This window comes from Callorhinchus milii, unplaced genomic scaffold, assembly GCF_018977255.1.
Source record: "Callorhinchus milii isolate IMCB2004 unplaced genomic scaffold, IMCB_Cmil_1.0 Scaffold54, whole genome shotgun sequence".
Classification (NCBI taxonomy): Eukaryota; Metazoa; Chordata; class Chondrichthyes; order Chimaeriformes; family Callorhinchidae; genus Callorhinchus; species Callorhinchus milii.
The window spans coordinates 184,453-207,678 of NW_024704795.1; the positions used below are offsets into that span (position 1 = coordinate 184,453).

General features: G+C 50.0%; 1 protein-coding gene across 1 annotated transcript in view; it reads left to right on the forward strand.

Moving 5' to 3' along the window:
- Positions 1 to 23,226, forward strand: part of pomt2 (protein-O-mannosyltransferase 2) — a 44,987-nt gene that overhangs the window by 6,671 nt on the left and 15,090 nt on the right. Inside the window, exons 3-16 of the mRNA XM_042345499.1 lie at positions 8,257 to 8,361; positions 9,252 to 9,360; positions 10,959 to 11,067; positions 11,394 to 11,553; positions 12,331 to 12,437; positions 13,155 to 13,237; positions 14,766 to 14,875; positions 14,961 to 15,027; positions 16,008 to 16,068; positions 16,153 to 16,231; positions 18,203 to 18,354; positions 20,065 to 20,156; positions 21,013 to 21,089; positions 21,628 to 21,699. Coding sequence (XP_042201433.1) covers positions 8,257 to 8,361; positions 9,252 to 9,360; positions 10,959 to 11,067; positions 11,394 to 11,553; positions 12,331 to 12,437; positions 13,155 to 13,237; positions 14,766 to 14,875; positions 14,961 to 15,027; positions 16,008 to 16,068; positions 16,153 to 16,231; positions 18,203 to 18,354; positions 20,065 to 20,156; positions 21,013 to 21,089; positions 21,628 to 21,699 — 1,383 coding nt within the window. The remainder of the gene's footprint in view (positions 1 to 8,256; positions 8,362 to 9,251; positions 9,361 to 10,958; positions 11,068 to 11,393; positions 11,554 to 12,330; positions 12,438 to 13,154; positions 13,238 to 14,765; positions 14,876 to 14,960; positions 15,028 to 16,007; positions 16,069 to 16,152; positions 16,232 to 18,202; positions 18,355 to 20,064; positions 20,157 to 21,012; positions 21,090 to 21,627; positions 21,700 to 23,226) is intronic.

Here is a 23,226-nt window from a genome sequence, read left to right on the forward strand (position 1 = left end):
TCACACTGAGGGCTCTGTGGCACAGGCTGTGCCCTCTCACACTGAGGGCTCTGTGGCACAGGCTGTGCCCTCTCACACTGAGGGCTCTGTGGCACAGGCTGTGCCCTCTCACACTGAGGGCTCTGTGGCACAGGCTGTGCCCTCTCACACTGAGGGCTCTGTGGCACAGGCTGTGCCCTCTCACACTGAGGGCTCTGTGGCACAGGCTGTGCCCTCTCACACTGAGGGCTCCATGGCACAGGCTGTGCCCTCTCACACTGAGGGCTCTGTGGCACAGGCTGTGCCCTCTCACACTGAGGGCTCTGTGGCACAGGCTGTGCCCTCTCACACTGAGGGCTCTGTGGCACAGGCTGTGCCCTCTCACACTGAGGGCTCTGTGGCACAGGCTGTGCCCTCTCACACTGAGGGCTCTGTGGCACAGGCTGTGCCCTCTCACACTGAGGGCTCTGTGGCACAGGCTGTGCCCTCTCACACTGAGGGCTCTGTGGCACAGGCTGTGCCCTCTCACACTGAGGGCTCTGTGGCACAGGCTGTGCCCTCTCACACTGAGGGCTCTGTGGCACAGGCTGTGCCCTCTCACACTGAGGGCTCTGTGGCACAGGCTGTGCCCTCTCACACTGAGGGCTCTGTGGCACAGGGCTGTGCCCTCTCACACTGAGGGCTCTGTGGCACAGGCTGTGCCCTCTCACACTGAGGGCTCTGTGGCACAGTCTGTGCCCTATCACACTGAGGGCTCTGTGGCACAGGCTGTGCCCTCTCACACTGAGGCTCTGTGGCACAGGCTGTGCCCTCTCACACTGAGGGCTCTGTGGCACAGGCTGTGCCCTCTCACACTGAGGGCTCTGTGGCACAGGCTGTGCCCTCTCACACTGAGGGCTCTGTGGCACAGGCTGTGCCCTCTCACACTGAGGGCTCTGTGGCACAGGCTGTGCCCTCTCACACTGAGGGCTCTGTGGCACAGGCTGTGCCCTCTCACACTGAGGGCTCTGTGGCACAGGCTGTGCCCTCTCACACTGAGGCTCTGTGGCACAGGCTGTGCCCTCTCACACTGAGGCTCTGTGGCACAGGCTGTGCCCTCTCACACTGAGCTCTGTGGCACAGGCTGTGCCCTCTCACACTGAGGCCTTGGGCACAGGGTGTGCCCTCTCACACTGAGGGCTCTGTGGCACAGGCTGTGCCCTCTCACACTGAGGGCTCTGTGGCACAGGCTGTGCCCTCTCACACTGAGGGCTCTGTGGCACAGGCTGTGCCCTCTCACACTGAGGGCTCTGTGGCACAGGCTGTGCCCTCTCACACTGAGGGCTCTGTGGACAGGCTGTGCCCTCTCACACTGAGAGCTCTGTGGCACAGGCTGTGCCCTCTCACACTGAGGGCCTGGGCACAGGGTGTGCCCTCTCACACTGAGGGCTCTGTGGCACAGGCTGTGCCCTCTCACACTGAGGGCTCTGTGGCACAGGCTGTGCCCTCTCACACTGAGGGCTCTGTGGCACAGGCTGTGCCCTCTCACACTGAGGGCTCTGTGGCACAGGCTGTGCCCTCTCACACTGAGGGATCTGTGGCACAGGCTGTGCCCTCTCACACTGAGGGCTCTGTGGCACAGGCTGTGCCCTCTCACACTGAGGGCTCTGTGGCACAGGCTGTGCCCTCTCACACTGAGGGCTCTGTGGCACAGGCTGTGCCCTCTCACACTGAGGGCTCTATGGCACAGGGCTGTGCCCTCTCACACTGAGGGCTCTGTGGCACAGGGCTGTGCCCTCTCACACTGAGGGCTCTGTGGCACAGGCTGTGCCCTCTCACACTGAGGGCTCTGTGGCACAGGCTGTGCCCTCTCACACTGAGGGCTCTATGGCACAGGCTGTGCCCTCTCACACTGAGGGCTCTGTGGCAGGGCTGTGCCCTCTCACACTGAGGGCTCTGTGGCACAGGCTGTGCCCTCTCACACTGAGGGCTCTGGGCACAGGCTGTGCCCTCTCACACTGAGGGCTCTGTGGCACAGGCTGTGCCCTCTCACACTGAGGGCTCTGTGGCACAGGCTGTGCCCTCTCACACTGAGGGCTCTGTGGCACAGGGCTGTGCCCTCTCACACTGAGGGCTCTGTGCACAGGCTGTGCCCTCTCACACTGAGGGCTCTGTGGCACAGGCTGTGCCCTCTCACACTGAGGGCTCTGTGGCACAGGCTGTGCCCTCTCACACTGAGGGCTCTGTGGCACAGGCTGTGCCCTCTCACACTGAGGGCTCTGTGCACAGGCTGTGCCCTCTCCCACTGAGGGCTCTGTGGCACAGGCTGGCCCTCTCACACTGAGGGCTCTGTGGCACAGGGCTGTGCCCTCTCACACTGAGGGCTCTGTGGCACAGGCTGTGCCCTCTCACACTGAGGGCTCTGTGGCACAGGCTGTGCCCTCTCACACTGAGGGCTCTGGGCACAGGCTGTGCCCTCTCACACTGAGGGCTCTGTGGCACAGGGCTGTGCCCTCTCACACTGAGGGCTCCATGGCACAGGCTGTGCCCTCTCACACTGAGGGCTCCATGGCACAGGCTGTGCCCTCTCACACTGAGGGCTCTGTGGCACAGGGCTGTGCCCTCTCCCACTGAGGGCTCTGTGGCACAGGACTGTGCCCTCTCACACTGAGAGCTCTGTGGCACAGCGCTGGACCCTCTCACACTGAGGGCTCTATGGCACAGGGCTGTGCCCTCTCACACTGAGAGCCTGGGCACAGGCTGTGCCCTCTCACACTGAGGGCTCTGTGGCACAGGCTGTGCCCTCTCACACTGAGGGCTCTGTGGCACAGGCTGTGCCCTCTCACACTGAGGGCTCTGTGGCACAGGCTGTGCCCTCTCACACTGAGGGCTCTGTGGCACAGGGCTGTGCCCTCTCACACTGAGGGCTCTGTGGCACAGGCTGTGCCCTCTCACACTGAGGGCTCTGTGGCACAGGCTGTGCCCTCTCACACTGAGGGCTCTATGTCACAGGCTGTGCCCTCTCACACTGAGGGCTCTGTGGCACAGGCTGTGCCCTCTCACACTGAGGGATCTGTGGTACAGGCTGTGCCCTCTCACACTGAGGGCTCTGTGGCACAGGCTGTGCCCTCTCACACTGAGGGCTCTGTGGCACAGGCTGTGCCCTCTCCCACTGAGGGCTCTGTGGCACAGGCTGTGCCCTCTCACACTGAGGGCTCTATGGCACAGGGCTGTGCCCTCTCACACTGAGGGCTCTGTGGCACAGGCTGTGCCCTCTCACACTGAGGGCTCTGTGGCACAGGCTGAGCCCTATCACACTGAGGGCTCTGTGGCACAGGACTGTGCGCTCTCACACTGAAGGCTCTGTGGCACAGGCTGTGCCCTCTCACACTGAGGGCTCTATGGACAGGGCTGTGCCCTCTCACACTGAGAGCTCTGTGGCACAGGCTGTGCCCTCTCACACTGAGGGCCTGGGCACAGGGTGTGCCCTCTCACACTGAGGGCTCTGTGGCACAGGCTGTGCCCTCTCACACTGAGGGCTCTGTGGCACAGGCTGTGCCCTCTCACACTGAGGGCTCTGTGGCACAGGCTGTGCCCTCTCACACTGAGGGCTCTGTGGCACAGGGCTGTGCCCTCTCACACTGAGGGCTCTGTGGACAGGGCTGTGCCCTCTCACACTGAGAGCTCTGTGGCACAGAGCTGTGCCCTCTCACACTGAGAGCCTGGGCACAGGGTGTGCCCTCTCACACTGAGGGCTCTGTGGCACAGGCTGTGCCCTCTCACACTGAGGGCTCTGTGGCACAGGCTGTGCCCTCTCACACTGAGGGCTCTGTGGCACAGGCTGTGCCCTCTCACACTGAGGGCTCTGTGGCACAGGGCTGTGCCCTCTCACACTGAGGGATCTGTGGCACAGGCTGTGCCCTCTCACACTGAGGGCTCTGTGGCACAGGGCTGTGCCCTCTCACACTGAGGGCTCTGTGGCACACGACTGTGCCCTCTCCCACTGAGGGCTCTGTGGCACAGGACTGTGCCCTCTCACACTGAGAGCTCTATGGACAGGGCTGTGCCCTCTCACACTGAGAGCTCTGTGGCACAGGGCTGTGCCCTCTCACACTGAGAGCTCTGTGACACAGGCTGTGCCCTCTCACACTGAGGGCTCTGTGGCACAGGCTGTGCCCTCTCACACTGAGGGCTCTATGGACAGGGCTGTGCCCTCTCACACTGAGGGCTCTGTGGCACAGGCTGTGCCCTCTCACACTGAGGGCTCTGTGGCACAGGCTGTGCCCTCTCACATTGAGGGCTCTGGGCACAGGGCTGTGCCCTCTCACACTGAGGGCTCTGTGGCACAGGCTGTGCCCTCTCACACTGAGGGCTCTATGGCACAGGGCTGTGCCCTCTCACACTGAGGGCTCTGTGGCACAGGGCTGTGCCCTCTTACACTGAGGGCTCTGTGACACAGGCTGTGCCCTCTCACACTGAGGGCTCTGTGGCACAGGGCTGTGCCCTCTCACACTGAGGGCTCTGTGACACAGGCTGTGCCCTCTCACACTGAGGGCTCTGTGGCACAGGCTGTGCCCTCTCACACTGAGGGCTCTGTTGCACACGGCTGTGCCCTCTCCCACTGAGGGCTCTGTGGCACAGCGCTGGACACTCTCACACTGAGGGCTCTATGGCACAGGGCTGTGCCCTCTCACGCTGAGGGCTCTGTGGCACAGGCTGTGCCCTCTCACACTGAGGGCTCTGTGGCACAGGCTGTGCCCTCTCACACTGAGGGCTCTGGGCACAGGCTGTGCCCTCTCACACTGAGGGCTCTGTGGCACAGGGCTGTGTCCTCTCACACTGAGGGTTCCATGGAACAGGCTGTGCCCTCTCACACTGAGGGATCTGTGGCACAGGCTATGCCCTCTCACACTGAGGGCTCCATGGCACAGGCTGTGCCCTCTCCCACTGAGGGCTCTGTGGCTCAGGGCTGTGCCCTCTCCCACTGAGGGCTCTGTGGCACAGGACTGTGCCCTCTCACACTGAGAGCTCTGTGGCACAGCGCTGGACACTCTCACACTGAGGGCTCTATGGCACAGGGCTGTGCCCTCTCACACTGAGAGCCTGGGCACAGGCTGTGCCCTCTCACACTGAGGGCTCTGTGGCACAGGCTGTGCCCTCTCACACTGAGGGCTCTGTGGCACAGGCTGTGCCCTCTCACACTGAGGGCTCTGTGGCACAGCGCTGTGCCCTCTCACACTGAGAGCTCTGTGGCACAGGGCTGTGCCCTCTCACACTGAGGGCTCTGTGGCACAGGCTGTGCCCTCTCACACTGAGGGCTCTGTGGCACAGCGCTGTGCCCTCTCACACTGAGGGCTCTATGTCAGAGGCTGTGCCCTCTCACACTGAGGGCTCTGTGGCACAGGCTGTGCCCTCTCATACTGAGGGATCTGTGGCACAGGCTGTGCCCTCTCACACTGAGGGCTCTGTGGCACAGGCTGTGCCCTCTCCCACTGAGGGCTCTGTGGCACAGGCTGTGCCCTCTCCCACTGAGGGCTCTGTGGCACAGGACTGTGCCCTCTCACACTGAGGGCTCTATGGCACAGGGCTATGCCCTCTCACACTGAGGGCTCTGTGGCACAGGCTGTGCCCTCTCACACTGAGGGCTCTGTGGCACAGGCTGTGCCCTCTCACACTGAGGGATCTGTGGCACAGAACTGTGCCCTCTCACACTGAGGGCTCTGTGGCACAGGGATGTGCCCTCTCATACTGACGGCTCTGTGGCACAGGGCTGTGCCCTCTCACGCTGAGGGATGTGTGGCACAGGCTGTGCCCTCTCACACTGAGGGCTCTGTGGCACAGGACTGTGCCCTCTCACACTGAAGGCTCTGTGGCACAGGACTGTGCCCTCTCACACTGAGGGCTCTGTGGCACAGGGCTGTGCCCTCTCACACTGAGGGCTCTGTGGCACAGGCTGTGCCCTCTGACACTGAGGGCTGTATGGCACAGGGCTGTGCCCTCTCACACTGAGGGCTCTATGGCACAGGACTGTGCCCTCTCACACTGAGGGCTCTGTGGCACAGGGCTGTGCCCTCTCACACTGAGGGCTCCATGGCACAGGCTGTGCCCTCTTACACTGAGGGATCTGTGGCACAGGCTGTGCCCTCTCACACTGAGGGCTTTGGGCACAGGGCTGTGCCCTCTCACACTGAGGGCTCTGTGGCACAGTCTGTGCCCTCTCACACTGAGGGCTCTATGGCACAGGGCTGTGCCCTCTCACGCTGAGGGCTCTGTGGCACAGGCTGTGCCCTCTCACACTGAGAGCTCTGTGGCACAGGACTGTGCCCTCTCACACTGAGGGCTCTGTGGCACAGGGATGTGCCCTCTCATACTGAGGGCTCTATGGCACAGGGCTGTGCCCTCTCACGCTGAGGGATGTGTGGCACAGGCTGTGCCCTTTCACACTGAGGGCTCTGTGGCACAGGACTGTGCCCTCTCACACTGAAGGCTCTGTGGCACAGGCTGTGCCCTCTCACACTGACGGCTCTGTGGCACAGGGCTGTGCCCTCTCACACTGAGGGCTCTGTGGCACAGGGCTGTGCCCTCTGACACTGAGGGCTGTATGGCACAGGGCTGTGCCCTCTCACACTGAGGGCTCAATGGCACAGGACTGTGCCCTCTCACATTGGGGGCTCTGTGGCACAGGCTGTGCCCTCTCACACTGAGGGCTCTGTGGCACAGGCTGTGCCCTCTCACACTGAGGGCTCTGTGGCACAGGACTGTGCCCTCTCACACTGAGGGCTCTGTGGCACAGGGCTGTGCCCTCTCACACTGAGGGCTCCATGGCACAGACTGTGCCCTCTTACACTGAGGGATCTGTGGCACAGGCTGTGCCCTCTCACACTGAGGGCTCTGTGGCACAGGGCTGTGCCCTCTCACACTGAGGGCTCTGGGCACAGGGCTGTGCCCTCTCACACTGAGGGCTCTGGGCACAGGGCTGTGCCCTCTCACGCTGAGGGCTCTGGGCACAGGGCTGTGCCCTCTCACGCTGAGGGCTCTGTGGCACAGGGCTGTGCCCTCTCACACTGAGGGCTCTGGGCACAGGGCTGTGCCCTCTCACGCTGAGGGCTCTGGGCACAGGGCTGTGCCCTCTCACGCTGAGGGCTCTGTGGCACAGGGCTGGACACTCTCACTGATTGTTTCTGGTCGGCCGGGTGTCTGACACATGTGGGAACCCATCACTGTGCTTCAGAGATTTACCCACATGGAAATTCCCCCAACATTTATTGGAATGTAATGCACACTCTACACATCTCACATACCTAATTTTGGAAAGTATTAGGGGTGGATTTGCAAGAACTAAGGCTTGGGGACCGCAGAGTGTGCTTTGGGATAACTGCTGGAGTCTAACCAGCTAAAACCATGTAGGTTGCCATTGATATCGCTTTCTGGCCAGAGAAATGGGTTGGAGAAAGTCTCCGTGGCATCCTGAGATCTCACACTGAACATCCACTGAGCAATGCAGGGCTGTGCACTCTCACGCTTGGCTTCAACTCCCACCTCAAACCCTACCTTGTCCCCTGCTCAGTGACACCCCCTTCACTGTGAAGCGCTCCCAAGATATTATCTTGCATGTAGGTGCTATATTAAATGTAACATACGGTGGACAGACTTTTACCCCTGACTTTCTTTACTGCAACAACAACTTGTATTTATATACGCAGGGTAGTGTCCCTGAGCGCTTAACAATGGCAGAGCATGACCCTGAGCCAGGGGGGAGGGGGAAGTGACCATAGGCACGGTTAAATAGGAAGGTCATTAGGCGCAATCTGAAAATGGGGAAGGAAGGTAATAATCCTTCCAAACAAAATGTAGTCATTAATCCACGGCTGTTTGTGGGACAATACTGTGCTCAATTGGTTGCTGAGTTTTGCCCTCAAAATCTACAGTCTTTACAATATATGCTGTGAAGCGCTTTGCAATGTCTCAAAACGTGACAAGGCTCTATATCAAATGCAAGGATAATAATAATTATTATTACTGGAAATGTTTCAGGAGAGCCTTCCAAATGCAAGTAATATTCTGGTGTTGTCTGTTCGTATGTTGCGAACTCACATTTTAACATTAATATCTCTGAAAAGGTCACAATGTTGTACATGTGGGGAAGCTGCAGGTGGTTATATTCATTTTCTACCACCCCACACATGAAGTATATTTGGAATAGTTTTGCGGAAATTATTATTCAAATTTTTATACTTGGATATGTGACTAGGTTTCAATTTTATTATAAATTGCCTTTTAAAATGTATTTGTTTCCAGATGTTAATCGGATTATCAGGATATCTGACGGGATATGATGGAACCTTTCCCTTTAAAAAACCCGGTGATAAGTACGAGCAGCACCGTTACTATGGAATGAGAGCGGTAAGATGTGTTGGTATGGTGGGATCGACAGGAAAGACAAGCCATCCAAGCTCATCAGCAGGACTTGGAAGAGTTTTAAAACATTTTATCAACAATATAAAATATCCTCCAAACTGACCATAATACAGGTCACTAAACCATTACATTTTGAGGATGATATTGATGAAGAATAGTTATTGTATTTGCCAAATGCGTAGTGCCCTTCACTACCTCCCTAACGATTTATCTCTTCAAATGTAGCTTTTGTCACCTCTAAATTTCTAACACTTCATGCTCATTGCTCACTGCTACGATTGGTAAGTGCTTTGAGAACATCTCTATGATGCATGTTGTGTCCATGTATTAGACTCGTTCTTCCCTCCTGACTTATAACATAATTTACTTTTAAGTAACAAAAAACAAACGTCACCGTGAACAGAGCAATAATAGTGATTCCCTTGAGTAAGCCAGTATTTGAGTGTAAGCTATGATGAGGAGGTGGGCAAGTGCATGGATTGTAACAAGCAGCCCAAATTACTTGTCTCATGTTTTCAAATGTTGTTACATTCACTTAACTGTGAATCAATTATATCAATTCATAATAACAGTAATGATAATAATAATAATCCTTACACTTGCTATAGTGGCGTTTGTCACCCTGCGCCTGGAGAAATAGGTAAACAGGAAGTGTCCCTTCAGGGAGGTTGTGCATTCCATTCCAGACATGGGAATTTCAATGTGTAATTAGAATATTCTTACCATGGTGATAGGTTTCCTTATGTGTCAAGCATCCCACTGACAAACAAAAATGACAGTTTTACTTGCGTTTTTTATTTTTACATCTGTTCAGTTGATCTGTTTAATTCCGTCTACAAACTTCTCTTTCCATGTTGTTTCCAATATCTGTACAGCTCTGTGCAACCTTAGGGTCTTGTCTGATTCCCTTTGCATATCTCATCGTGCTGGAGCTGACTGGTTCAGTTACTGCAGCGCTGCTGTCTGCGGCTATCCTTGTGTTTGGTAAGTTACTTAATAAGATCATCAAGAGATATGAAATGGAGCAAATTTGAGATCTCTGTTATAATGAGATGTGCAGATGGCACATTCTGCAGCATAGGTTCCCCAATTAAAAAAACAACATTCTGGAGTCCTGTAGCTCAGTAGTTAGAGCAAGTGAGAGGACCTGGGTTTGATTCCCAGGCAGGGCAAAACCTTAGGCAAGTTTCCTTACTTCACACACCTCTGTTTACCTAGCAGTAAATACAACAACAACAAGATTTCATTTATAGAGCGCCTTTCACGTCGGGAGGACGTCCCAAGGCGCTGAAAATAGGAATTTAGTTAATTGATTGGCGGATCGCTTTTCCGTAGATAATAATCGCTTAAAAAAAAATGTGGTCACTCAATCACAACTGTTTGTGGGTCACTGTTTGGACATTGACTCCCATGTTTCACCCAAAAAATATTCTGTGAAGCGGTTTGAGATGTCTCGAAGTGATAAGGCGCTATATCAAATGTAAGGATTATTATAGCTTACCATTGAAAGCACTGTCTGGCAAGATTCCCACTGCTTGTCCAGCTAGAGCCACCCTACCCATTAGGGCTTTGACTCGAAGGATTAACAGGAGCTTAATGGGAAGACTCCCCACCCCAGTGACTGGTCTACCCTTCCAAGTCCTGCTGATGAGCTCAGCTGGCTTGTCTTTTATAAGCAGTGCTCTGAAGTACTGCAGGCCCGCCTGGCTCAGGAAACAGACCACCAAGACCGCCACAGAGGATTGACTCTATTCTGATATTCTTGGCTCCAACACAGCCCCCCCCCCCCCCCCACCCTGAGCAGATCACCACAAATTGATTATTTGACCTCTGACACGTGCAGATCTTCCCTCAGTGGGTACTAGGTCTCCCCGTGAGGACCTGGATTAAGCAGCTGCTGCATAGTAAGCCTGGTGCAAGCATCAAGCGCAGACAAATCCAGTCCTACTATAACCAGGAAATCATTCCAGTCTCCCAAGAAATAAGGATGGAAATATACCAAACTGAAATAATTCAAATATTTTATTAAAATAATTAAATACTCACTGAATCAGAGATAGCCCCTTTTATGCCTGGAAGATCTTTCAAAGCACTTCATAGGATTCGCTGTAAAGTGTAGTAACTATAAATTGGCTGCCTCATTCAACAACACATTAGATTTATAAAGCGCCTTTCATGTTGGGAGGATGTCACAATTCATGTGCAAACATACACACAATACAATACCCTACAAACAGCCATGAAGTGAAAGACCAATTGTATCTGGGGAATTGTTGGCTCGACACTGGGAGAAACTCCTTTTTCTAATAGTGCCGTCAGATCTTTCTGAACAGACAGAAGGGACTTGGATTAACATCTCCGCCAATAGACTGCACTTCCAGCAATTCAGTGCACTCCCAGCACTACATTGGAGTGTCAGTGAGTCTAAAGTACCAATGAAGGGCTTGAACCCACAACTTCTGAGTCAGAGGTGAGAGTGCTACTACCTGAGCTAGGTTGAGACTTGTGCTTTACAGCATATCCTTTTGTTAGATGTAAGCTGCAATGCATGTGATGCTCTGTAACCTGTGCTTTATTGGCAGATACTGGATGTATTACTATTTCCCAATATATCCTGTTGGATCCAATTCTCATGTTTTTCATTCTGGGAGCTGTACTGTGCATGCTCAAGTTCAACGTCATGAGGGACAGGTAAAGAAACAATCTGAATTTTCTCTGTTGCTGACACGGTGAGCCCCGGCACTGTCGGGCACGGTGAGCCCCGGCACGGTCGGGCACGGTGAGCCCCGGCACGGTCGGGCACGGTGAGCCCCAGCCCGAGTAAGCGACAGCCAATTAGTGACACAGTGAATGATAGTGACACTCTTCAAATTTCTCTCTTATATTTGCTAAAAGACAGAACACACCTGCTACACCTCAATTAACATTCAATACTATGTTCAAAATTCAAATCGAATCCAGTTTAATCCCAATAAAATCTTCAATTATTCCACTGTGTTTTTTCCTGTTGTCTCCAGGCCTTTCTGTGTGTACTGGTGGCTCTGGCTCACACTGACTGGACTGAATCTTGCTGGAGCGCTTGGGGTGAAGTTTGTTGGAATCTTTGTGATTGTTCTGGTTGGACTTAACACAATGTGTGACCTCTGGCAGCTTCTGGGAAACACTCGTGTTTCGTTGGTGAGCACTTTTTTCTCATTGTAACATAGCTGAGTACAACAAAGCAACTTGCATTTACACAGCGCCTTTCACGCAGGGTAGTGTCCCAGACCTCTTGAGAGTGGTGGAGCACGACGCCAAGCCATGGAGGTGGAGGAGGGAACCGTAGGCACAGTCGAAGAAGAAGGTCTTCAGGCACGCTCTGAAAAGTGGGAAGGAAGGACAAGGTGTAGGATAGTGGACGAGTGTTCCAGAGTTTCAGGGCGAAGTGGCTGAAAGCTCGGCCACCAATGGTGGCAAGAGGGGCATGCAGGAGGCCGGAGCCAGTCGAGCGGAGGCAGTGGATTGTGGGTTGGGGGGGTACCAGGGCGTGAAGGGATTTGAAAATCAGTGTGAGGATCTTGAAATTGATCCTTTTGGCAATAGGGAGCCAGTGGAGCCTGTCTAGAACTGGTGTGATAGGGGTATGGAATTTAATATGGGTAAGTGTGAGGGCAGCAGAGTTTTGAATCAGCTGGGCCGAGGGGAGTGTCTATAGTCTACAGTCACCTCCTATTCACCCCCCACCCCACCCCCCCACCCCCAACTCAGTGTCTGTCCTGTGATTGTAAAGCTGTTATTCTACCTCAAGGTGCTAATAAATGTAAGTTATTATTAACTCCTCCAGGTTTCCCTTTGAAGCCGCAAAACAATGCTGGATGTATTTTATTCTGTGTGTGGCATTGAGTATTGGTGGAGCTAAGTTAGATTTTTTTTTAATTCGTGGATTCTTGTTCACCTTCATTTCTTGTGCTACAGGGTGCGTTTGGAAAGCACTTGCTAGCGAGGATGTTATGCCTCATTCTCCTGCCTCTAGCCTTCTACACAGCATTATTTGGAATTCATTTTTTAGTTTTGAGCAAAAGGTGAGTTTATGACTATCAACTCTATCCAAGTCTCGTATCCTGATCTATGAAAAAACAAAACTAGGGGAATGTGCCCACTGAATTCACCTACGTCCTCTCACCGCTGGGAACTGGGTGCAACTTCAACAACAACATCAGGTGGACGTACCAAGGCACTGGACAGACAGATTTACGGACCCAAGCTGGCGGTCAGAGTGGGGGAGGTTGGAGGGCAGGGGGGAAGCAGGGAGATCGAAAGCACGGTTGAAAAGTAAGATCTTGAGGTGGGTCTTGAAAGTGGCAAGGGAGGGGGTGAGTCAGAGGAACTGCGGGATGGAGTTCCAGAGGTTTTTTTCAGACCCAAATCATGAGATTACCATCTCCATTCTGACTTGGCGGGAGAGAGAGGTCTGGCAATTTGGGGGTGGGGGGGAAGAGAAAACAAAAAGGAGCTGTAAATCCATCCACTTCAGGAGCTGTCTCGCTGCCTCTGAGTTGCCCCCACCTCCCATCTTTTCTCCTACCCCCACCCCAAGATCAGGCTCCCAGTCCAATGTGTGATGTCCTGATATGAAAGGTGGTGTATAAATTTATGTTTTGAGCATTACTAGGCAAATGGTAGGACTAGTGTTTGTCAGGGACTGTAGTTGTTGAATGAGTGTGTGAAGGCCAGCAGCTCTCTACTTTTCTTATTTTGCCAGTGTTTCCAACTCATGTTTTTTTGTCTCTTTCTTGCAGTGGCCCTGGCGATGGATTCTTCAGTTCTGCTTTTCAATCTCGCCTGATTGGCAATAATTTACACAACGCATCAATGCCAGAGCGTATGTATATATACAAGTTGTTGTTGTGTATATAACACAAGCTTGCGATATTTTCTGAATATCTCAAAACCTCTCCCAAAATACCAAGAACTAGGATACAACAACAACAACAACAAGATTCCATTTATAAAGCGCCTTTCACGTCAGGAGGCCGTCCCAAGGCGCTGCACAGTTGGGTCATGACCCGAGCATTGGGGAAATGGTCAGGGTGAGGGAAGGGAGGGAGCGAGGAGGGGGGAAATGGTCAGGGTGAGGGGAGGGAAGGGAGGGAGCAAGGAGGGGGGAAATGGTCAGGGTGAGGGGAGGATAGGGGCTGAAGCTGGAACTGTGATGGGAGTGTGAGGGGTAGATTGTCAGGGTTGCGAATATGAGCTTGCAGTGGGGATGTGTATATGTGTGGGGGAAGAGAGAGTGTGCGCGAGTGTGGATAGCGGAGGGCGGGGAATAGAGTGTGTCCAGCTGTGATACCAAATGCTATAAGGAAAGAGCAGACATCAAAGAAAATATCATAAATACAAATAATACAATTGACACTTATGTAGCACCTTTTATGTTGGGAGGATGTCTAAAGCGCATAACAGTATTGGTTGGGCACCTGAGCTGGGAGTAGGACCTGAGGAGGATGGGGAGTGGAAAGATGACTGAAACTGTGGTCACATAGACAAGTCTGAAGATGAACCTTGAATGAGGTGAGGAGGGGGATGGACTTCCAGAGAGTGGGGCAAAATGGTGGGGTGGATAGGGCGGGGGACATTGAAGTAGCTGGTCTCGCTGAGTGAAGGAAGTGACTGGGTCATTGTAGTTTGAGGAGGTCACAAAGGCAGAATGGGGCGAGACCATAGAGAAACAGGATCTTAAATTCGATGGTGGTAGAGAAGGGGGTAGGAGTTCAGGGAGGTGAAGGTATGATCGGAGATGGCTTTACTGGTGATGATGATGTCCAAGTTGGAGTGACCACAGATCATCATCAGTTCAAGGTGTGGATATGGATGGCAGAGTTGTTGTGGAGGGAGAGATTGCGAAAGGAGAGGAAGGAGAGGCAGAGGTTGAGCAGGTAGGGGTGAAATGGAGATTGCAGTCTCGTCCAGATCAGAGGCTGAGAGAAGAATAGAAGGGAGGAGATGCCGGGAAGAAATGTGCCAATAGTTTTTTGGGGGGATGAACAATAGACTACGAGAATTTTTTGAGAGAGATTGGAGGCCGACATTGTGTGAGGTGCTGGGAGGCAAAACTGACAGATAGTAAGGGGACAATGGCTAAAAAGGTTTGCTCCAGGGGGGCGTGGGACTGGGGGAATGGGGTATTTTAGGACAATCGTCAGTGTGATTAGCAGAGAATTCCCAGGCTTGAGCAGAGGGAGATAGTGGGACAGTTCAGGAGAGCAAGAAGGCAGGGGAGAGCCTTAGTACACTGTGCCGGGCCGGACTGATACACAGTAACTATTCACACTAAGTCTTCTGGTCAATTAAGTCCCAGGCTGTTGATACTCATTTGCACAATGTAATTAATGCTCTTCCATCTCTGATAGACATTGCCTATGGATCCATCATCACAGTAAAAAATGCGCGGACAGCAGGTGGATACTTGCATTCCCACTGGCACCTGTATCCTGAAGGGGTTGGAGTCAGACAGCAACAGGTCAGTTGTAACTGTCTCAAGGTGGTGGTAGCTGAAGGTGTTCGGAAATCACAGTTTTCTAGTGAACCATGTTCTGATTTTCCAGGTTACGACCTATTTACACAAAGATCACAACAACCTCTGGATAATCAAGAAGCCAGAACACAACCCAGGTTAGTGCATTCAGTGATTTGGTGGCTTTCCAAATTTTTCAAACTTTCCAATTTTTTCCTGGATTGTGCTCTGACATTGGAACAGAAACCTCTCCTATTGGGTAGGAGGACCTAGCTAGCTCATGGGTAGGAGGTCCTAGCTAGCTCATGGGTAGGAGGTCCTAGCTAGCTCATGGGTAGGAGGTCCTAGCTAGCTCATGGGTAGGAGGTCCTAGCTAGCTCATGGGTAGGAGGTCCTAGCTAGCTCATGGGTAGGAGGTCCTAGCTAGCTCATGGGTAGGAGGTTCGAGCTTGTCCAGTTGCATGAAGGTAACGTCACAATGTAGAAGTTCTGACTGACAACCTTGCTGTTATGAAGCAGATTAGGAATTGAAGAATCTCAACCATCTTATAACCAGGATCCGTTGTATAACTGAACGTGGAGCCTTGAGACGGAGCATTCTATATTCTCACAATCCTCTGTGTGAAGAAATTGCTTTCTAATTTTTGTTGAGTTCCCTCTACGGGGGAAGAGACCTCTGCTTTCCCTATAGAAAATATACAGAACTGCAAGGTCCAGAGAAATGGAGTCCTGTAGCTCAGTGGTTAGAGCACTTGCTTTGCAAGCGAGAGACCCGAGTTCAATTCCAGGCAGAGGGCGAAACCTTGGGCAAGTTTCCTTACTCCACACAGAGCCTAATAATAATCCTCCAAAACCAAAAACAATAATAAATTGGTCATTTTCAATCTATAACTGTTTGTGGGACATTGCTGTGCGCAATTGACTGCCGCGTTCGCCCACAAATATACAGTCAATTCACTTTACAGTGTGTTCTGTGAAGCGCTTTAGGACGTCCTCCCGCCGTGAAAAGCGCTATATTAAAATGCAAGGATTATTATTATTATTATTATTATAAATGGGTCTTGTAATCTTCCCCTCTATTAATAAAAAGTTAATGTTATGTTAATATTTCTCTTCTTTCTTTCCCTAATCCTTCAAGATCCAGATTGCCCTGTGGAACATGTTCATCATGGTCATGTTATCAGACTTGAGCACAAAGAGTAAGTGTCTGGAGATGCATTCCTTTACCATATGTTGTTTACTGATAGTTCAGCTCCTAACCTTTTCCATGTCTGGTTTTATAGAACGTCTCGTAATATCCACAGTCACCAGCATGAGGCTCCTTTAACAAAGAAACACCAACAAGTCACAGGGTATGGAATGGTAAGGAAAGAGTTCCTCGAGTGTGATGGCATTGTCAAGATGACGGGGAGTTCACTGTAGGGAGAAAGTGCTGTGATGAATTTGTCCTGATGTGTTGGGAATATTGGGCTTCACATAGAGCTGGATTTTATGGGATTAGAAAGCGTGAGATGTTCAAGAACCTTCAGGAAGTTTTGGGGCCAAAATAAAACGAATCCTTGTATTTGATATAATGCCTTATTACATCATCAATGAGTGACAAAGAGCTAAATAGAATTTATTGTAAAGTATAGTCAAATGCAGCAGCAAATTTTGTACACAGAGCAACAGTTTACAACTATGGGTGAATAGCCAATTATGTTACGTGGAGGGCACTAGGAGACTTAATCTGTTAGATTGCATTGGGGATAAAAAAAGGCAAAATTTAAACCAATGCCTGTCTGACATTGAGTCCTGGACGAGAGACAACTTTCTTCAGCTCAATGTGCGTAAAACTGAGGCCCTCCTGATTGGCTCACAGCGCCTCCGCACCTCAGGCGCTGACAGCATCAGCATCCAAGGCTGCACTCTCCACCTCTCAAAGCCATCAGGAACCTCAGGGTTCTGTTCGACCCTGAACTGTCCTTCTTCCCTCATATCCGCGCCATTTCTGGCACCGCCTTCCATCACCTCCGGAACATCACCAAACTACGGCACTACCTCACCCCTCACGCGGCTGAAACTCTGGTCCACGCCTTTATCACCTCAAGGCTGGACTATGGGAACTCTCTCCTCACCGGCCTTCCCGGCCCTCCCTCCACACTGCAGGTCATTCAGAACTCTGCAGCTCGTGTACTGTCCCGCACCAGACACCGCGCCCACATCACTCCCACCCTCGCCCTCGCTCGCCTCCACTGGCTCCCCATCCCCCAGAGGATCGAATTCAAGATCCTCATCCTCACCTACAAGGCCATTCACGGCATCGCTCCCTCCTACCTCTCCGACCTACTCTCCCCTTACCTACCTGCCCGTACCCTCCGTTCCTCTGGCTCCAGTCTGCTCCACATCCTCCGCCCCAACCGCCCTACTATCGGTGGCCTCCAGCCTCTCAGCCCTTAGGCTCTGGAACTCCATCCCCAGTGCGTTCGCCGCTTCCTCCCTTTCCTCTTTCAAGGCCGGTCTCAAGACCTTTCTCTACGACCGAGCCTTCAGCTCCCCTCTCGACTCTCTACCCCCTCCTCACTCCCTCCCCTCACCCTGACCATTTCCCCCCTGCTCGGGTCCTGACCCAACTGTACAGCGCCTTGGGATGTCCTCCCGACGTGAAAAGCGCTCTATAAATGGAATCTTGTTGTTGTTGTATAACTTTCAAAAACCATTGCAGCAAATATGTAACTGTTTGAATTATGTGTTATGTTTAATTCAAAGTTTCTACATATATTTACATCGGAAGCCGGTTAAGATGGACACAGTGGGACTGCTGGCTGCCAGTTTTATTTGTCTTAAGTGGTGGCACCTCCTCCCTCCCATTGCTATTCCCATTGGACAGGGAGGGGGCCAATTAGTGGCTCCCAGGACAGCCTTGGAGCCACTTGTGATTGATTAGAGCTCATACATTCATGCCGATCACAAGTGATTCCAGCAGTCAATCACTCATGATTTGACTCCTCCCATTCCCTCCCTTGTTCCTGCCCCATTCTTCTCCCCCTCCCCCCCCCCCCCATCACTGGGGGGACGGGGGGGAGGGAATGGGAATCACAGCCCAAAGCTGCTTGCGAATGTCTGCTGTCAAACAATCGCGATTTGACTCCTCCATCCTGGAGCTGCACGAGATACAGAAGCCCGAGTGAGGACATTCAGTGCTGATCAGCGCGGCATTTTGTCTGGATTAACCAGATTGTTGTACGAATTAACTGGCATCTTTAAAACAGATAGAAATACAAATGAATCGGGGCCGGGCGTTTGTCCAATTTAGCCGGCGTCCGGTTAAAGCGGCTTCCACTGTATTTACAGAATGGAACTGGGGACTCCAATGATTTCTGGAGGATTGAAGTGGTTGGCGGACAGAATGGGGATCTGATTAAAGTTCTAAGAAGCAAAATTCGATTAACCCATTTAGCAACTGGCTGTGTCCTGTATTCTTCTGGGAAAACATTGCCCAAATGGTGAGTCTATTTCATGCTAACCAAGTCTTTCCTTCATTCACACCCTGCAGCAGCCCTAACAGGAGAATTGGGGAGGTGATTCTTTAAAACTGAGTTTCTAAGTGTCCTTGTTTGACATTGGCACATTGGCACAGTAAGAGTTTGACTCTTGTCAAGGGCACGTGGTAACTGTGTATTGGCTGCTGCTGATTGTCAGCAGATTTCTGTATTTGCAGATGTTGGAAATCTGTCAAATTTCCGGGCCAGGACTGAGCACAGTTTTGAGGCAAAACCGGAAGAATGCAAGAGAATCCTGAATCTAGAAAAGACCATAAATGTTGTTCCCTAAGGGGATTGCGCCTGCATCATAATCCTAGCTACTATGCCTCTTATTAAATCTCTATCCCCTTTCTTAACAGATAGTGAACCATTTGGGACCTCAGCCAGTTTGAGCATCAACCTCGAGACAAAAGGTTCTGGGTTTGAATCCCAGTAGATCCACTCAGCCATTGGGTTAATGGAGTACCATGTCCAAGTAATTATCTTCCAGGAGATTAGTTTTTACCATTATAATAATAATTCTTGCATTTGATATAGCGTTTTTCACGTCTTCTAGACGTCTCAAAGCGCTTCACAGAATATACAGAATGTAAAGTGAATTGATTGTATATTTGTGGGCAAAGCACGGCACCCAATTGCGCCCGCAGTGTCCCACAAACTAGTGGATTCAAGTGGCCCAATTTATATATTTTTCTTCTTGAGGGATTATTATCAAGTGTTTGAAGTGAGTGAAACTTGCCCAAGGTTTTGCTCTGCCAGGAGTTGAAGGCAAGGCGAGCGCTCTTAACCACTGAGCTATTGGACTCCAGTGTTTATAGCTCACCATAATTGATCAGCACTAGGAGTGACACTGCAGTGGATCACCGCGAGAGTGCTGCATTGTGAGAGATGGCTTCCTTATTAATGAGATGTTAAACTGAGAGTCATTCTGCCATGACGCTAATTGAAAAAGAGGGAGTTTCCTTGTGTCCTAGCCAACAACCCTGCAGATCAATTGTTTTTTTCACTTTATGGCTATTTGCAGGACGTTACTGTGTGCAAATTTGGCTGTCATATTTGCCATCAAACACACAGTCGCTGTCGCTGCACTTTAAAGTTGGGAAATACTTTGAAGTTCTAGGTTCTTATATGAAGTGCAAGGTTTATTATTAAGTCGATTACCCTTTGCTTCAAAATGTCCCCCTTTTCCTCCTTTCTCAATTACTGATCTTAACTTAGTCTCCTGATGTTTAATTTCTCTGACACAACAACAACTTTCACTCACTTCATAATCGTGGAAACTTTAATTAAATCTGCTCTAAGTCTCCTATCAAAATTGAACAAGCCCAAATTCCTTAATTTTTCCATAAAGTTTAAGTTCCATCTTATGTGGATTGGCAGTGGTTACTTGGCTCGATCTCTTTTCAAGGGTTAAAGTTTGCTATGATTTGCTACAATACAATTTAGCTTTATATAATATCTTTCACACCAGGAGAATGTCTCAAAGCTCTTGAACATTACAAAGTGCTCAGTTGATACAGACAAGGAGTCTTTCACATGTGTTGGATAGGGCTTCACAGGATATACTGTAAAGTGAATTGATCGTATTGTAGTGAAAGTAATGATAAAATGCCTGAATGCTCTTGAATATTTTTGCATTTTCTAACTCATCTTCTTGAGTTTCTTTTCCAGGGGTTGGGAGCAGGTTGAAGTCAGCTGCAGTCCATACCTCAGAGAAACCCCCAACTCACTTTGGAACATTGAGGATCACATTAATGCAAAGTGTAAGTAATACAATGTAGAACAGCACTCCTGGAACTGCAACGTATTAAATATATGAGCATCATCTCACGTGCATCACACGCACAGCTGTTGGCATGATCCACTGAAGGAGATTAGAGAAGAGGTGATTTTCGTACATGAAGATAGACGAGTTAATATCGAAAATGATCTTTCTGTAGGATATTATTTCTGAAACTCAATATTTGTTTTGAATTACAGTCAAACCTGCTTTCAGCAACCATTTGGGACTGGACCAAAATGGCCTTTATGTAAGGGTGGCCTCTGAGTAAGGGTTTGTTGGTGTATGTAGAATTTCTAAGTGTATAAGTTTATAGCAAAATACAGTGCACATACAAACCCATATATCAAACTGCAAGTAATCTTAATAAATAATATGCATTTAACTGCACCAGTTAGTGTTGTTATTGTATGCCAACATCAAATACATGGTAATATACATATTATAATTAACCATATTCTGGTTAATTTTACACCCTGCAAACTGGCTCCTCAGATTCCACTTTCTTTCATTTGCAATTGAAATGAAATCAAATCCTGATGTAAATGTCTAGCATTATCCTAGACCGACACTACATCCTTCCACAAATGGATTCTACAGAAATCCTGAGCGTGCAGAAATTGGTCACTGGTAAGTAATAATAAGTTCACTTAGAACTGGCCATTGATTTAAAAAGGTACCTGTACACAGACAGGGCTAAAAAAAAGATTGGCCACGTGCGATAGACGGATGGTTGCTAATAGAAGTGATTGCTTTAACAGATTTCACTGTATTGTAAAATGCTAGATGTCAGTCTGTTGTTTGTCACCCGGTGGTTAATAGAGCTCTTCCTTTCCCAGTGCCAAACATCAGCTTGGAGGTGCTCAAACCATCCTTTTCAGAGATACTGATGGAGTCTCATATCGTCATGATCCGGGTCAGTCAATCTGTCCCTTGTGCTATTTGAAAAGCCACCAAGGCTGTAATGATTGGATCAATACCTAATCCTGGAATAACTGTACAATAACTACTCCAATGTACTGCATAGCAAATATTTGAATTAGTTTGATTGTGTTTACAAATAGGAATTGCTTTATAAAAACTAAGAATAATGTGTACTGACTTAAAAGATAGAATTCTTTGCATAAATAACAGAAAATAGATTTTAAAAATCCTATGGATATGGTTTATAAGCAAATAAATGAACTATCGAGGTAGGCAGATAGATGACTACCGCAGTATAATGCTGAAATATGGAAAATGATTTATTTTGGTAGGAAGAATGGAAAAGGAAGTGGATTTTAAATAGATTAGAAAAATACAGGGACTTCGATGTACAGGTCTTTAAAGGTGATCAAAGCCTTAAACCATCATGCCCCATCCTCCAGCGGTCACTCCCAAAACCACTTTGCCTTGTTAGCTCAAACTGATTATCGAGAGATATTTATATTTATATTTTTTAATGTTTCTAACAGAGTAACAGTGGGCTAAAACCAAAGGACAATGAAGTCACTTCCAAACCCTGGCACTGGCCAATTAATTATCAGGTAATTAATCATCAGATTAAGTATCAGGTCTCGGGCACAGTTGCCAATCTATCAACACATGTTTAAGAAACTTGTTTTAGGTCGTCTCTTTGAGTATGTCTAATTTTGTGAATTCAAATTGTTTGCTTATTTAGAGGTTTACTTTCTTGGTCGCTATTAGAAATGTCTGAGAATTGCAAGAGTTATTTTACTGATTTCACTTTCAATTCCTGTTTGTTTGACTATGCAAACGTCCTGCTTGTCGATCTTCCCAACTCTTCCCTCCACAGGCTGCAGATAACCCAGAACTCTGCTGCCCGTGTCCTCTCCCCAACCAAACTCCGTGACCCCATCTCCCCCACTCTCAACTGACTCCATTGGCTCCCTATTCTTCAGAGGATCCAGTTCTAGATCCTGGTACTCACCTACAAAGCCCTCCATGGCCTCGCCCCACCATACCTCTGTGACTTCCTAACCCCCTACCAACCTGCCTGCTCCCTCCGCTCACTCGGCTCTGGCCTGCTCCATGTCCCCCGACCCACCCGCCCCACCATTGGTGGGAAAGCCTTCAGCCACTCTGCCCCCAACCTCTGGAATTCCATCCCCCAATCACTCCTACTCGCCCCCTCCTTAACCTCCTTCAAGTCCCACCTCAAGACCCTCCTCTTCAACCATGCCATCGGTCACCACCCTTCCCCTCCCCTCCCTTCTCCCCTCCCCCCCCACCCCCAGCTCGGGGCTGAAATGCTATATACTATCCAGCGCCTTGGGACGTCCTCCCGAAGTGAAAGGAGCTATACGCATGTCAACTTGTTGTGGTGTTGTTCCCTGGACACTTTATTGGAAAGTGTAAAGTTTGATAATTCTTGCATATGATAATAATAATAATTCTTACATTTGATACAGCGTTTTATCATGTCTTTGAAATGTATTAAAGTGCTTCACAGAATATACTGTAAAGTAAACTCAGTATATATTTTGTAGGCAAAACATTCAGTCAATATGTAAAATTTTATGCAGAGAATTGTGAAGTGATACTTTTTGGGAGGAAGAATGAGGAGAGGCAATATAAACTAAATGATGGTTTTAAAGGGGGTTCAGGAACATGGCGATCTGGGGGTTCACATATACATATCTTTGAAGGTGGCAGGATAATTTAATAACTTGGGACGTTCTCCCCACTTGAAAGGCGCCTTACAAATGTAATTTTGTATTGTGTCCACTGCTCTTTTTGATATACATAAATCACTTGGACTTAGATATAGGAGCAACATTTTAAAGTTTGCAGATGACACGAAACTTGGAAATGTGGCAAACAGTGAGGAAGATGGTAGCAGACTGCAGGAGGACATAGACAGACTGGTGAAATGGGCAGACACATGGTAGATTCAATGTTCAATGCAGAGAAGTGTGATGTGAGGAAGAATGAGGAGAGGCAATATACAATAAATGGTACATTTTTAAAGGGGGTTGTGAAGCAGAGAGACCTCGAGTTTCACATACACATGGCTTTGTAGGTGGCAGAACAGGTTGATTGAGCTGTTAAAA